This window comes from Loxodonta africana, chromosome 3 (assembly GCF_030014295.1).
Source record: "Loxodonta africana isolate mLoxAfr1 chromosome 3, mLoxAfr1.hap2, whole genome shotgun sequence".
NCBI classification, from domain to species: Eukaryota; Metazoa; Chordata; class Mammalia; order Proboscidea; family Elephantidae; genus Loxodonta; species Loxodonta africana.
Genome location: NC_087344.1, coordinates 79,409,192 through 79,425,007, shown reverse-complemented (window position 1 = coordinate 79,425,007; position 15,816 = coordinate 79,409,192). Strand labels below are relative to the sequence as shown.

Genomic DNA, 15,816 nt, shown 5'->3' with positions numbered 1-15,816 from the left:
GATATGTCAACACTCTCCCTTCTCGAGCTTGGGTTCCCTGTTTCCAGTTTTCCTGTCCACTTCTGCCTTCTAGTCCTTGCCCCTGGGCTGGTGTGCCCCTTTAGTCTCATTTTGTTTTATGGGACTGTCTAATCTTTGGCTGAAGGGTGAACCTCAGGAGTGACTTCATTACTGAGCTAAAAGGGTGTCCAGGGTCCATACTCTTGAGGCTTCTCCAGTCTCTGTCAGGCCAGTAAGTCTAGTCTTTTTTTGTGAGTTAGAATTTTGTTCTACATTTTTCTCCAGCTCTATATGGGACCCTCTATTGTGATCCCTGTCAGAGCAGTTGGTGGCGGTGGCCAGGCACCATCTAGCTGTGCTGGACTCAGTCTGGTGTAGGCTGTGGTAGTTGTGGTCCATTAGTCCTTTGGACTAATCTTTTCCTTAGTCTTTAGTTTTCTTTACTCTGCCTTGCTCCCAATGGGGTGAGACCAGCAGAGTATCTTAGATGGCTGCTCACAGGCTTTTAAGACCCCAGATGCTACTCACCAAGGTAGAATATGGAACATTTTCTTTATAAGCTACATTATGCCAATTGAGCTAGATGTTCCCCAAGACCATAGTCCCTACAGCCCTCAGTCCAGTAACTTGGTCCTTCAGGGAGTTTGGGTGTGTCTATGGAGCTTCTATAACCTTGCCTTGTACAAGTTGTGCTGGCTTCTCCAGTGTTGTGCACTGTCTTACCCTTCACCAAAATTATCACTTATCTCTTGCCTATTTAGTGTTTTTCCATCCCCAACCCTCCCCTCCCTCATAACCATCAAAGATCCTTTTTGTGTGTATACTTTTTCATGAGTTTTTATGGTAGTGGTCTCATACAATATTTGCCCTTTTCTGATTGACTTATTTCACTTAGCATAATGCCATCCAGATTCATTCGTGTTGTGAGATGCTTCGCGGACTCATCATTGTTCTTTATTGTTGCATAGTACTCCATTGTGTGTGTAGTTATCTATTTTTTGAATACCCCCCGGACTAGACTGAAAGCTCCAGGTGGGCAAAGGTAATCCATTCTGACTCATCACTGTCTCCTCAGCACCTCATGCAATCCTGGGCATTCAGGAGATAATTATCAATTATTTGTTGAGTGAATAAAAGCTTCCCTCACATTGGACCTACACATCTCCCACAGAATAAGGCCAAGCAATGAGCTCACAGACAAGAAAATCACTAGGCACACTGGAAGGCAAGCTATTACAAGTGGGTGTCAGCAAAACTGGAAGCAACAGATTTAAATCCCCATCTCCACTATCAAAGACAACAGAGGTTGGAATTTTCAGGCTCAGAATTTAGATTAGTGGGCCCTGGGGGTACAGACATGAACAAAACAGAGAAACATTCCCACCCAGCCCAGGACACTTACTTACCTCCACCACCCCCTGGTCTCTATGGAGTCCCAAAACACAATTTTACATTAGAGCTTATATATGATTTTTACAAAGGTTAGAAGTGTCTTTGCAGCCTTCACATGGCATTATCATTACAAGATAATGACAAGAGATTATTAGACTAAAGAGATACATGCCAGACATCTCCTTGTCAGGCTAAAGATATACATGCCAGATATCTGGGCTCTAATTGGTTAAGTGCTACAGCTGCTAACCAAGAGTTCAGCAGTTCAAATCTGCCAGGCGCTCCTTGGAAACTCCACGGGGCAGTTCTGCTCTGTCCTATAGGGTTGCTATGAGGCGGAATCAACTCGACGGCAGTGGGTATTTGGGTTGGTTAATATCCCTGTGGAGGGTCATAAGTCACAGGTGGTCGGACAGAATGAAAGAAAATTATTAGCATCAAATCAAAACAAAGAACAAAGTTATAAGCATCAGATTAAAACAAAGTCATTAACAAAGGTATGTGGAAAGGAGAAGGCAGGCAGAGAAAGGAGGAAAACTTATGGGATCATCATGGCATTAGTTATGTCAAGTTCTCAGTCGCCCATTTTGTAAAGGAGAAAACATGCTGGGGAGTATTAGGGTCACATATTCCCCCCTTTTGAAGCTTGGGTGGCGATACACACTTATCCTAAGTTTCCACCTAGTCCCTTAGATCAGAAATTTTAAGCGAAAGGATTGGGCCTTTTGTCTGCAATAAGTTTGAGCCATCTGTTGGACAGTCTGACTTGGGACAGAGACTGCCATCCCATATATAGGCATAAATTGGAGACAGTAACAGATTAACAGTCCTATAGCAACCAATCTAATTCTACTAATGAATAAGGTTTTTAGTCAGGTAAGATCTGGCAGCCAAGAAGTCAGCCAAGAAAAGTCAAACCTTTCATGAATCTTGTAACAGGCCCCCAGCTATAAATATCAGAATACTGTAGGTCTTTTTTTGTGTGTGCTTGAAAATGGTGAAACTTTTCATCACCTCTAGGGGAATACAAACCCCAAAGAGACAGGACTTGAGGGCAGAGTTGGCACCCGAGCCTCCATCGAGACAGAAATTAGTAATGTTTAACACTTCTTTAGCAATATATGGCTAAATATTTTCATCTTTTAATAAGGGGTGGAGTGGTGGGGAGGCGTTTATCTCAGTGACAAGGCTTCCCAGGAGGAAGTCTCTCTGATACCCAATAGTAATCCTATCCAAGCTAGCATTAAAAACATTTTTACTTTTTAACCTGTCCAGTCGATTCTTTCCAACTCAGTGACCCTGTAGGACAGAGTAGAGCTGCCCCATAGAGTTTCCAAGGAGTGCCTGCTGGATTTGAACTGCAAACCTTTTGGTTAGGGGCCATAGCACGTAACCACTACACCACCATGGTTTCCTTTTTAACCCTAGAAAGTCTTAACTTCAGGCCTTCAGTGGGTTGGGCTTTCCACTCCTTCTTGTCACTATAGACAAGGGTGGCTTGACATAGGAATGATGGCTCTATGGTTTGACTCCTACGAGCTTCGTGGCTGTGTGAGTGCTGAGCAGTGCGGTGAAGGGTCCAGTCCACTTAGGCTGTAACAGGAGCCCCTTCCACTTTTGAAGGAGCACCTGGTCGCTGGGCTGGAAAGAGTGTGGAGCTATCTCAAGGGGGAACTTCTGCTGGATCCTCACTGTCCGATGCAACTGGGAAAGAATTTTGGTTACAGAAATCAAATATTTAGACATCATTGCATTAGGGGGCTGGGTGGAGGATTGCGGGGAGAATTGGTTGAGACAATAAGGTCTTGCATAAAGTATTTCAAAAGGACTGATTTTAAGTTTTCCCCAGGGTACAATACGGACTCCGAGGAGGAACAGTGGCAGAGCGTTCATCTAGGGCAGCCAGATCTCTTGGTACAGTTTACTAAGATGACATTCTATGGTCTGCTAGAAAGGGGCCTCCATGCTGTGTGGAATTTCCACTTTATTCCTAAAGCAGTTGAAACCTGTTGTACTGCTCTTTTTTTTTTAATAATTTTTATTGTGCTTTAAGTGAAGGTTTACAAATCAAGTCAGTCTCTCACACAAAAACCCATATACGCCTTGCTACACTCTCCCAATTACTCTCTCCCTAATGAGACAGCCTGCTTTCTCCTCCACTCTCTCTTTTCGTGTCCATTTCGCCAGCTTCTAACCCCCTCCACCCTCTCATCTCCCCTCCAGGCAGGAGATGCCAACATAGTCTCAAGTGTCCACCTGATCCAAGAAGCTCACTCCTCACCAGCATCCCTCTCCAGCCCATTGTCCAGTCCAATCCACGTCTGAAGAGTTGGCTTCAGGAATGGTTCTTGTCCTGGGCCGACAGAAGGTCTGGGGGCCATGACCACCGGGGTCCTTCTAGTTTCAGTCAGACCACTAAGTCTGGTCTTATGATAATTTGGGGTCTGCATCCCACTGCTCTCCTGCTCCCTCAGGGGTTCTCTGTTGTGTTCCCTATCAGGGCGGTCATCAGTTGTAGCTGGGCACCATCTAGTTCTTCCGGTCTCAGGATGATGTAGTCTCTGGTTCATGTGGCCCTTTCTGTCTCTTGGGCTCGTAATCGCCTTGTGTCAGTGGTGTTCTTCATTCTCCTTTGCTCCAGGTGGGTTGAGACCAATTAATGCATCTTAGACGGCTGCTTGCTAGCATTTAAGACCCCAGACACCACTCTTCAAAGTGGGATGCAGAATGTTTTCTTAATAGATTTTATTATGCCAATTGACTTAGATGTCCCCTGAAACCATGGTCCCCAGACCCTTGCCCCTGCTACGCTGGCCTTTGAAGCATTCAGTTTATTCAGGAAACTTCTTTGCTTTTGGTTTAGTCCAATTGTGCTGACCTCACCTGTATTGTGTGCTGTCTTTCCCTTCAGCTAAAGTAGTTCTTATCTACTATCTAACTAGAGAATGCCCCCTCCCACTGTCTCTCCATCCCCCCTCTCGTAACCACAAAAGAATGTTTTCTTCTCAGTTTAAACTATTTCTCAAGTTCTTATAATAGTGGTCTTATACAATATTTGTCCTTTTGCAACTGACTAATTTCACTCAGCATAATGCCTTCCAGGTTCCTCCATGTTATGAAATGTTTCACAAATTCCTCACTGTTCTTTATCGATGCGTAGTATTCCACTGTGTGAATATACCATAATTTATTTATCCATTCATCCGTTGATGGGCACCTTGGTTGCTTCCATCTTTTTGCTATTGTAAACAGTGCTGCAATAAACATGGGTGTGCATGTATCTGTTCGCGTAAAGGCTCGTTTTTCTCTAGGATATATTCCAAGGAGTGGGATTGCTGAATCGTATGGTAGTTCTATTTCTTGCATTTTAAGGAGCCATCAAATCAATTTCCAAAGCGTTTGTACCATTTTACATTCCCACCAGCAGTGTGTAAGTGATCCAATCTCTCCACAGCCTCCCCAACATTTATTCTTTTGTGTTTTTTGGATTAATGCCAGCCTTGTCGGAGTGAGATGAAATCTCATTGTAGTTTTGATCTGCATTTCTCTAATGGCTAATGATCGTGAACATTTCCTTCATATATCTGTTAGCTACCTGAATGTCTTCTTTAGTGAAGTGTCTATTCATATCTTTTGCCCACTTTTTCATTGGGTTGTTTGTCTTTTTGCAGTTGATTTTTTGCAGTATCATGTAGATTTTAGAGATCAGGCGCTGATCAGAAATGTCATAGCTAAAAACTTTTTCCCAGTCTGTAGGTAATCTTTTTACTCTTTTGGTGAAGTCTTTGGATAAGCATAGGTGTTTGATTTTTAGGAGCTCCCAGTTATCTAGTTTTTCCTCTGCGTTCTTAATAGTGTTTTGTATACTGTTTATGCCATGTATTAGGGCTCCTAACATTGTCCCTATTTTTTCTTCTATGATATTTATTGTTTTAGATATTATATTTAGGTCTTTGATCCATTTTGAGTTAGTTTTTGTGCATGGAGTGAGGTATGGGTCTTGTTTTATTTTTTTGCAGATGGATATCCAATTATGCCAGCACCGTTTGTTAAAAAGACTCTTTTCCCCATTTAACTGTTTTGGAGCCTTTTTCAAATATCAACTGCTCATATGTGGATGGATTTATGTCTGGATTCTCAATTCTCTTCCATTGGTCCATGTATCTGTTGTTGTACCAGTACCAGGCTGTTTTGACTACTGTGGCAGTATAATAGGTTCTAAAATCAGGTAAAGTAAGCCCTCCCACTTTGTACTTCTTTTTCAGTAATGCCTTATTTATCCAGGGCCTCTTTCCCTTCATAAGAAGTTGGCAATTTGTTTCTCCACCTCATTAAAGAATGTCATTGGGATTTGGGTCGGAATTGCATTAAATGTATAGATCGCTTCTGGTAGGATACACATTTTTATAATGTTAAGTCTTCCTATCCACGAGCAAGGTATGTTCTTCCACTTATGTAAGTCTCTTTTGGTTTCTTGCAGAAGTGTACTGTAGTTTTCTTTGTGTAAGTCTTTTACATCTCTGGTAAGATTTATTCCTAAGTTGTACCGCTCTTTAGCCATCTCAGTCTGGCAGGGAAAATTCTCTACCTATCCTGAAAATGAATCTACACACACCAGTAAATACTTCATGCGATGTTTAGCTTTGAACACCTCACAAAAGGTAAATTCGATTCTCTCAAAAGCTGGGTTTGATATAGTGCTAGCCGACTGGAGGTGAGACACAAATATTCCTTTTGTTCCAATTCTACAGTCACTGCATGAGGGACAAACGTGATAGTATCATGTCCCAAAATAAATTTATTAGCCTCTTTTATAATAATGCTAGCTGCAGTAACTGCTCAGAGGCAGGCTGGCAAGCCTTTTGAGACAGTGTCTAGATTTTTTAGAGAAATAGGCGACGGCATTTCCATGGTCCCAACAACTGAGTTTATAAACCAATGGCTACTCTTCTTTTTTCGTCAAATAATTCAAAGAGTTTTTGATAATCTGGCAGCCCTAGGGCTGTGGTTTTCATCAACGGGGACTTTAAATCACAAAAGGCTCGTTGACACACAGGCGTCCATTTGAAAGGATCTCTCTCTGCAGCCTGAGTAGCCAGATACAGAGGTTGACAGAGCTGTCTTTCTTTTGTCCCCTTCCCGTTTGAAAGCAAAGATCAGCTAGCTCTCAGAGGCCAATACGATACAAAAGAAAGCATCTTTTAAATTCAAAACAGTAAAATGAGTACAGCAAGGTAGAAGGGCCTATAGTAGGGTATATGGGTTCGGGACTACCGGGTGTCAGGTCTTCACAACTTTGATAACAGCCCACAAATCTTGAACAAAATGGTACTCACTGGTGGATGCCTTCTTCACCGTAAGGTCAGGAGTGTTGAATGGGGATCAGCACTCGAAACAGTCCACACTCTAGGTATCCAGTGATCAGTCCCTGCAGCCCCAGGTGAGCATCAACTCTCAGTGGATATTGCTTAATCTAACGAGGCATGACATTGGGTAACAGCTCCATGGTAACAGGGAGGACAGTCTGAGCTTGTCCTGTCTGGCCACTGGCCCAAACCCATAGGGCCACGGCATCAACCACTCTGAACCGTGGGTGAGAAGACACCAAGGATAGCACCAGTTGGGTGAGGGCTAAGAGAGTTACCTGCATTGTCCAGGTGTTTACTGGTGTTACTGTCAGAAACAACACTTTTTCACCAAAAGAGATTTCAGCATGCACTTTACTTAGGAAATCCCGCCCTAAAAAAGGGTACCAGGCATTTGGGCATGTTTAGAAACTGGTGGGATAGCTTAGTTTTTTCTTATTTCACAGTCCATTGGCTGCAAAAAGCATTTAGTCCCCTCTTTTCCAGTCACCCTGACAACTTGAGTACTTCTGGTCAAGGCAGTTCGGAGAAGGCAGCTCCGGTATCAACCAAAAAGTCTGCTGTTTGTCCTCTTACCATAACTTTTATCAGGGGATCAGTAGGCAGGAAATCAAGTTGTCTCCCCTGGTCTTCATCATTCAGAGTCCTCCTCTTGCTCTTTCATAATTCCTTGGAAAACCTCCTGCCTTTCAATCTTGCCTGGCCCTTTTTCATTCTTCTTTTTGGGGCACTCATTTTTCCAGTGTCCTTCTACTTCACAAAATGCACATTGATTTTTCTTTAGTCAGGGCCCATCCTTACCTTGGGCTCGGCAACTTCCTCCAGATGATCCTAGAGCAGCAGCCGGTAGATTGGCCTTTTTCTTCATGTCCTGGTCTTTTTCTTGGCCTCTTTTACCTGATGTTTATTGGTAAAGACCTTAAATGCCTTCAGTCATGGCATATGGCTCTGACCAATACTCTGGAAAGTTTCACTTCCAATCGTGCAAATCGGACACCAGGAAGGGATTATGGACCCACATTATCTGAGGCGGTCCTTCTGCAGCGGGGACTGGCAACTCCTAGAGTGGGTAAAGCCCTCCCAGGAAACCAGGCCGAATTGTATCCCACTCCTAGTTTTTTTTTTTTTTTTTTCCAAGTATGAGGTGCGGAGACCATATCTCTCCCACCTCCACTTCCCCCCTTTCAACACCTTCTTGTCCTCATCTTCTGATACCACCAGGGAGGGGTCATGAATGCATGCTGAGGGGGGTTTTCAAGGTGGGGGAATGAGAAAAACATTCTCCAGTTCTTTGTCTCTTACCCCGTCATCATCATTTGCCTGCACAAAGGGGGCTAAAACAGAGGCTTTATCTTTTTTTTGTGCCATAAATTCATAAAACATTCCACGTACAGTGTCATGGATTGAACTGTGTCCCCCAAAAATACCTGTCAACTTAGCTGGTCCATGAGTCCCAGTCTTGTGTGATTGACTACCATTTTATGTGATTTCCCTAGGTGTTGCAAATCTTATTTCTATAATGAAATAAGATGGATTAATGGCAGTTATATTGATGAGATCTACAAGATTAGTTAGTATCTTAAGCCAATCTCTTTGAGATATAAAAGAGAGAAGTGAGCAGAGACAGGGAGACCTCATATCACCAAGAAAGCAGCGCCGGGAGCAGAGAGCATCTTTTGGACCTGAGGTTCCTGCACTGAGATGCTCCCAGGCTAAAGGAAGACTGATGACAAGGACCTTCCTCCAGAGCCAATAGAAAGATAAAGTCTTCATCTGGAGCCAGCACTCTGAATTTGGACTTCTAGCCTACTGGACTATGAGAGAATAAACTTCTCTTTGTTAAAGCCATCCACTTGTGGTATTTTTGTTATAGCAGCACTACATGACTAGGACATACAGCTTTTCATCTCGCTTGTTAGTTCGAGTATAGAACAGATCAAGCTTCATAATAATACCAAAATCTCTAGAACCATTTACGGGCCATACCTGATTACACAAAATTTTAAGAAGTCTCTTAGTTAGGGGATCCCCTCCTAAATAAGTCCAGTTCCTAGTGGACTCTTGGCTGGAACCTTGCCTCCCTGAGTACCCACTTGCAATGGGGAAACTCACCCGTCTCTCTCCAACCTCACGGGACCTGATCACCAGTTCTTGGAGGGAGTCTATGAAAACCGACACCCCTGTGGCTTTTACAGAGGATTTACCACCCGATGCACAGTTACCTACTGTGACCAACAGAAACTTTCTCCATCTGTCTGGAGCTTGCTGCCATAGAATCCTCCCCCATTGTTGGACCTCTGGGGCCACCACAGATTGAGAGACCTCCACAACTCAAGGAGCGGTGCACCTTCTCTCTTCCCGGGTCCTTCCCAGGGGCTTGGTCCTTAGGGAGGTGTAACTAGGACCTGAATAATTCCAGCCCTGCATTGGGCACCAAAAATTTATTGCCTGATTAGGGTCCATGCCCTGGAGCCATCTACCCAAAGAAATGTACTCCAAGTCACAAACAGTGAGAAAGTTTATTTAGGAGGTGTCCACCACCCACTGGTCTGACAGTAACGCAGGCTGTCTCTATGGAGTACGAAAAGGCAATTTTACATTAGAGCTTATATATGATTTTTATAAGGGTTGAAAGTGTCTTTGTAGCCTGCAGATGGCATGGCCAGAAGAGTTATTCATTATAAGATAATGACAAGAGACTCTTTATCACACTAAAGAGATACATGCCAGACATCTCCTTATCAGGCCAAAGATATACATGTCAGACATCTGGGCTCTAATCTCCCTGTAGGGGGTCATAAGCCACAGGTGGTGCCAGAACAAAAGAAAGTTATTAGCATCAGATCAAAACAAAGAACAAAATTATTAGCATCAGATTAAAATAAAGTCATTAACAAACGTCTGTGGAAAGGCAGAGGAAGGAGAAAAACTTAAGGGATCATCATGGCATTAATTATGTCAAGTTTTCAATCACCCATTTTGTAAAAGAGAAAACATGCTGGGGAGTATTAGGGTCACACCTGTTCATAAAGAAGCTTCTCTAGAAGGGGGAGGGAGAGATAGATGTCAGCTCAGCTTAAGAAAGAGTTTTTTCTAATAGGCAAAGTTGTCCAGAGATGTTCCGGTTTGTGTGAGTAGACTTTGTTCCTTGTCACTGTGGGTATGTGATCATTTGAAAGGATTACCAGTTACCAACTGCTGACTCATGGCAGCCCCAGGTATTTCAGAGTAGAACTGTGCTCCACAGTGTTTTAATGGTTGTGACCCTTTGGAAGCAGATTGTCAGGCCTTCTTCCAAGGTGCCTCTGGGTAGATTCGAACTACCAATCTTTCAGTAAATAGCTGAGTATTTAACCATTTGTGTCACCCAGGGACTGCTCCAAAAGGATTAGAGGGTTTTCAAACCATCAGATTGGGGGGAGGGGTGCTGGATTATAAGACTTTTAAGGTCCTTTCCAATCCTGAGATTCTGTGATATTCGAACGTCTTTATGAGGGTTTTATTCAATTGATGTAATTGGATTTCTTAATCAACTAGGTGATGGTCATGACAGGAAGCATTATTTTCTCATTTCTCAAAGGATGAAAATTCAGTGCTTTGCTCAATTTCTTTAATTCCCTCTTCAATGTGAGCGGCCAGTACATGGTTTGACCAGTTTTCTCACAGCCAACTTGCAGAGCCTCCATCCTATGGATAAGTATCATGTCCACCCCTACTTCCTTCCTGGCTTTTCCCAGAGAAACCACAGCCCCACCATTGGCCAGCCTGGGCTCCCTCACCACTTTGTTACCTTTTGATTCTTTCCTTCCAGAAGAGGCAAACGCCTGCTATGATGAGAAGCCCCAGGATCACAGCAAGAGCCACTGTGGAAGAGGAGATCCTCCCCGGAGACGGGGCTGAAACAGAAACCATCAATGACCACCCTTAGGGAGGTGTCTGAAAGTTTCCTCTCATACCCAGGGTCCCACCTCAGATGACAGTTGGCTCATGCATGTCCCAGCTATCTTCATTGCCTCTAGGGAGAGACCTTTGGCCAAGATTGGTGAGGGTCTTCCCTTCTCTCAGTAACTCAAACCCTGGATGACCAGGGATGACTAAAAATAAGCAATATGGTCTTCTCTCAGGAATGGTTTAGATGGTCTTGCTTGGAGACAGTGAGCTAAACTCAGCTTCTCAACCACAACCTTGTCCTGCCCTATAATTCAATGGAAAAATAGTCCAGAGCCTCCCAAGAACTGGAGGTGCTCTCCTCAGAAAACACCTACAGCCTTCTCACAAGCACCCCTGACTTCATCTTTGTCCTGGAGTAGCAGTCAGCAACCTCTTTGCCCTGAGCACTATCAACAGGGGCAAAATAATTTCTATGGTGCTACAGCAGCTGGGCTAAGGCCCAGGCAGGAGGGAAAAGAGAAAGGAAGGAAGCAATAGATAACGGGGGAAAAGAAAGAAAAAGAACAGAAGAGGGACTATGACAAGTGGTTATGAGCATAAGCTGAGTGTGAGTCCCAGCTCAAAACTGTGTGGCCCTGGGCAAGAGACCAAGCCTCTCTGAGCCTGGTTTGCCTCATCTGTAAAATAAGGATGATGGTCATGCATGTCCCATTGGGTTGTTGGCAGATTTAAAGAAATCAGGCATGTAAAGCACTTAGTACTTAGTGAGGGGCAGTGGTAGTATAAGAGAAGAGGAAAGGAGGCAGAGAGAGACAAGGACAGAATTTCCCTCTGGCCCCTAGACCACAGTCTATCTTTCTTGGCTCTAAAACCACCCTTCTCTGTGATACGGCTACATCTTTCAAGGGTCTCTAAAAATTCATACCTTTTGCCCATTCATTCCAACAAATTCTAAGAAAATAAACAGAATCACTTCCCAAAGTATGTGCAAAGATGTTCATTGTACCATTAGATATAATGTGAGGAAATATTGGAAACCATCCAGATGTCCAGAAGTAGGGCTTTGATTAATTTTTTTACGCTATAGCCACACAGTGAAATACTATGCAGCCTTAAAAACCATGTTGCAGAGAATGACTTAAGGGCAATGGCAAAAAATGCTCATGGCATTGTAAGTGGAGGAAAAAAAAAGGCACAGGAATACGTACATGTAAACATATACACATTCAGAGATGCATATATGTAAGAAAGTCTTGAAGGAAAAGCACCAAAATGTAGTTCTCTCCCATTTATGGGATCATAGGCTATTTTTTATTTTCTTTAAAATTTTTATATTTTTTCAAGTTTTTCACAATAAATGTGTTATTTTTTAGAATTTAAAAAATCCTAAAAGTTATTTATTTTATAAAGTTCGTACTAGGGTAGGTGTTTTCTCTGCAACTACCAGGTGCTTCAAACCTGATTTCTATTGTCACTTTTACCTGCAATGACCATGACTGCTGTCTTCTCTTGACCAAGGCCCGAGTTGTGGATGATGCAAAACACATTCCCCAGAGTGCTGTCCCTCACTCTGCTGGACACCATTGTTTGGAAGAGTTCAGCTTCATCCAGAGCCTGGACCTCTGACAGGGATGGAAGCACTGTGCCTTGAGGGTCTCTCCACTCGGCAGAGGGCTTTGGGAACCATCCCACGGATCTGCACACTACTTTGATCCAACCAGCGTCATAGCCCTCCACGTGGATGTCAGGATCAGAACCTAATACTGAAGAGGAGAGACTGCCTGACTGAGCCAGCCCAGAAATAGACTGACAGGGCCTTGTCAAGGGGCCTGGTTCCAGCCTGAGCCCTCTTCTTCCTCCCACAGCTTCCTCTGGTGAGCAGGGAAAACTATTAATGGAACTTTAACAAGTCCTCCCAGTAGGATAAGACAGTCTCTAGCTTCATCCTAATATCTTTCAAAATTCATCCATCATAGTTACTGCAACACATGATTCAGGTTCCTTTGGGAAACTCAATCCCCTTTTAAAGATTCTCCGCCACCCCCCACCCCCGCCCCAGCATGACTCCATGTTTGGAAAGAGTTTGTCTACCAACTACTGTGCATTTTAAACTAATTGATTCACCCCCTCTTTTGGGGGGTACAGTTATAAATTATGACCAAAAAGAGAGTCAGCATGTGTCCATGGGGAGCTGGTATCATTCTGGGAAAATGCAAAGACATGACTCTTTTGAGGCAGGTGCCTGAAGTGTTAAAAAAATATTGAAGGTAGTTTCAGAAACTGTAACTTGTACTATTAAGGGCTCAGGAGCCCCAGCCCAGGACCTGTTAGAAGTAGATCTTTGTTACAGCTCGGGATTCTGGCCCTCGAGGTCATTTCCTTACAGCCATGGCTATGAGTTCCCAGAGAATGGAGCAATGAAAGATGAACTAGAGATGGAAGAGCCACTGGTTGGGCCACCAAGCTGTAAAGGCCACTAGTTGTTTTTCATTGTATTCAACCAGCAGTGTGTTCCATAGTCCAGGTTCCTTCCTCATCAGAAATACCTGGACCAGGGTCACAGCTGAGCCATCAGGGCAAGTTGAAACTGTGAATTGCAGATGAAAGAAAATTCTACATGTAGAGGGACAAAGTGGGTTCTGACTAAGCTCATTCCATTGCTGCAAATGACCTCGGGCACCTCAAACCCATCCTAACCTGCAACCTGCAGGGTGACGCTGCCCTCTTTACTCAGATTGCCGATCTGGATTTGACAGCGGTACTGCCCTTGGTCCTCAAGCCGGACATTGAGGATCTTCAGAGTGACATTTCCCTCTTGGGTGTCTCTCACCAGCACCGTCCTCCCCTTGTATTCTGGCATCTGACCGTCATCCCAGTCTTTCCCATTCCGGAACACATGAACAGCCTGGGAGAGCTGGGGGTGTGGGGACCGCAGCCACCTCACCTCCGTGGGCTCCATGCCTGGCCAGAGGGGGAGGGGGCAGAGCAGCTCGGCTGTGCCCCCTAGCGGAACCAGGTGGAACTTTCTGGCATCCCCTGTGAAGAGTGGACAAAAGAGACAAGACCATTTGGGAGGGATGAAAGAGACCCAACTTGGGAGGGGGGGAGGAAGGGGATGAGGAAGGGGATGCTTCAGGGGAAGAACAGAGTTCAGGAAGGGCGTTGGAAAGGGCTTGGGGAAGAAGAGAATCCAAGAAGAAATAAGGCCTCAGGCCAGATCTCCTAATTCTTCTGACCCCATCATCAGGTGTCTCAGACAGGGAAAAAGGTTCAGAAACTCCTACCTGAACCTGGAGCTGGCAGCTGAAGGAAGATGAGTGTGATGAGGCAGCCAGAGAGCCAGGAGCCAGAGAAACTTGCCATCTCCAGTGGAACTAGGACAGGCAGGGAGACACCAGAAGAGAGTCCGTGAGCTTGATGTATGAGGGGTATACCATGTGCTCTAGAAACAGACAAACACAGGCTCGAATTCCAGCTGTTTCTTACCTCCCTGTGCTTTGTGACTTAACTTCTCTGAGACCCTGTTTCTTCATCTTTAAAATGGGTATAATAAGGGAATGAGGATGACAATGGATGTGATGTGAGGATCTGAGATTGAGACGCTGAGTGTGATTTAGAAGGCATAAGGAAGAGTCTGGAAAAATGAGAACTTGTATCCAGATTAAGCAAGTAAACATTAGAGTAGTGGCCTCTGTTTGCATTTACAATGTCCAAGGCCACAACTTCAGAAGTGCCTGTTTCAAGCCAAGCCTGGACCCACAATATGGCCTGGAGCTCTTCTTCTATTTTGGCTTTTGAGAAATAACAAACTAGGCAATGAGGTCCTGCTATTTCATCATTTCTCCCTTCCCTTCCTCCACATCCCTAGCCCTTAGTTACTGGCAACCCAAGTCTTCTTTCTGTTTCTGTATATTTGCTTATTGTGGTCGTTTCCTATAAATATGTGGCCTTTTGTGTCTGGCTTTTTTTTACTTTGCATGATGTTTTCAGGGTTGGTACATGTTAGCACGGATGAGTACTTCATTCCTTTTTATGACTGAATAATATTCCATTGTAAGGATATACCACCTTTTATTTAACCATTCCTCAGTTGATGAACATTTGAGTTGCTTCCATTATTTTGGCTAATATGAATAATGTGACTATGAACATTTACATACAAGTTTTTGTGTGGGCATGTTTTGAATTTTATTGGGTAAGTACCTAGGAGTGGAGTTGCTGGGTCATTTGGTAGCTTCCTCCATTCCATCTTGAAGACACTAATTCTATGCACTCAGGATCTCTAGTTAGAAGGAAGGAGCCCTGCTTGTGCAATGGTTAAGCGCTCAGCTGTTAACCCTAAGATTGGTAGTTTGAACCCACCTATGACTTTGCGGTAGAAAGAGCTGGCGATCTGCTCCTGTAAAGATTACAGCCTAGAAAACTCTAGGGGGCAGTTCTACTCTGTCACATGGTATCTCTGTGTTTCAAAATTGACTTGATAGCACCTGAAAACAACAGAGTTAGAAAGACCCGAGTTCATGTATTAGCTCTACCCACTTGCTAACTCCTGTCCATGTGAAAGTTATATAATGTCACTGGGCCTCAAGTTCTTAATCTATAAAGGGGAGACCTTCTTCACAAGGTGACTGATAGGATTGAAGGAGGCAATGAGTGGAAAGCACTTGCTAGAAGCGCCTGACAGAACAAGTGTTCTATAAATGTGCTGTTGCTTTTGTTGTTTTTAAACTAAGAGGACCATTATCCCTGGAAGGTATAGGTCACCGTGTGCATTAACCACAGGCACACCCTAAAGAACCCCCTATTCTAAAATTATTTTCCCACCTATTTGTTACTGCCAGAAATTCGTTTAGCAGGGAACAGAATCTCTCATGCCACAATGAGGGATAAAGTTTAAAATATAAGCACTCCAGGAAAAGATAGGCTCTTAAATTCTCTCCAAGTTTTCCGGTCCTTTCCTAAGAGGAGGTTTTAGTAAAAGTCATCAGGCCAGAGTCCCTGAAGGTCTTGAATAGGGCAAAAATGGGCCTTAGAGGGAGTGTGGTGTCAAAAAAGGGGGTTGAGAAACTGAAGATGAACTTTAGTTTTGAATACTTTTCCAAATATATTTTTCTCATGGCAAAAAACACAGTGGTTTAGTTGGGGTTTTGGGGTTTGTTTTATCTGC

At 43.9% G+C, this 15,816-nt stretch overlaps 1 protein-coding gene across 1 annotated transcript; it reads right to left on the bottom strand.

Moving 5' to 3' along the window:
• Window positions 1-9,772: 9,772 nt before the first annotated feature.
• Window positions 9,773-14,862, bottom strand: LOC104846375 (erythroid membrane-associated protein-like). The gene is made up of 5 exons (XM_023554311.2): window positions 14,136-14,862; window positions 13,934-14,023; window positions 13,347-13,685; window positions 12,131-12,412; window positions 9,773-9,798 (listed from the first exon to the last, which is right to left on the bottom strand). The coding sequence occupies exons 2-5, from the start codon at window positions 14,010-14,012 to the stop codon at window positions 9,773-9,775; spliced, it is 726 nt and encodes a 241-aa protein (XP_023410079.1). The 5' UTR covers window positions 14,013-14,023; window positions 14,136-14,862.
• Between the last annotated feature and the right edge of the window lie 954 nt (window positions 14,863-15,816).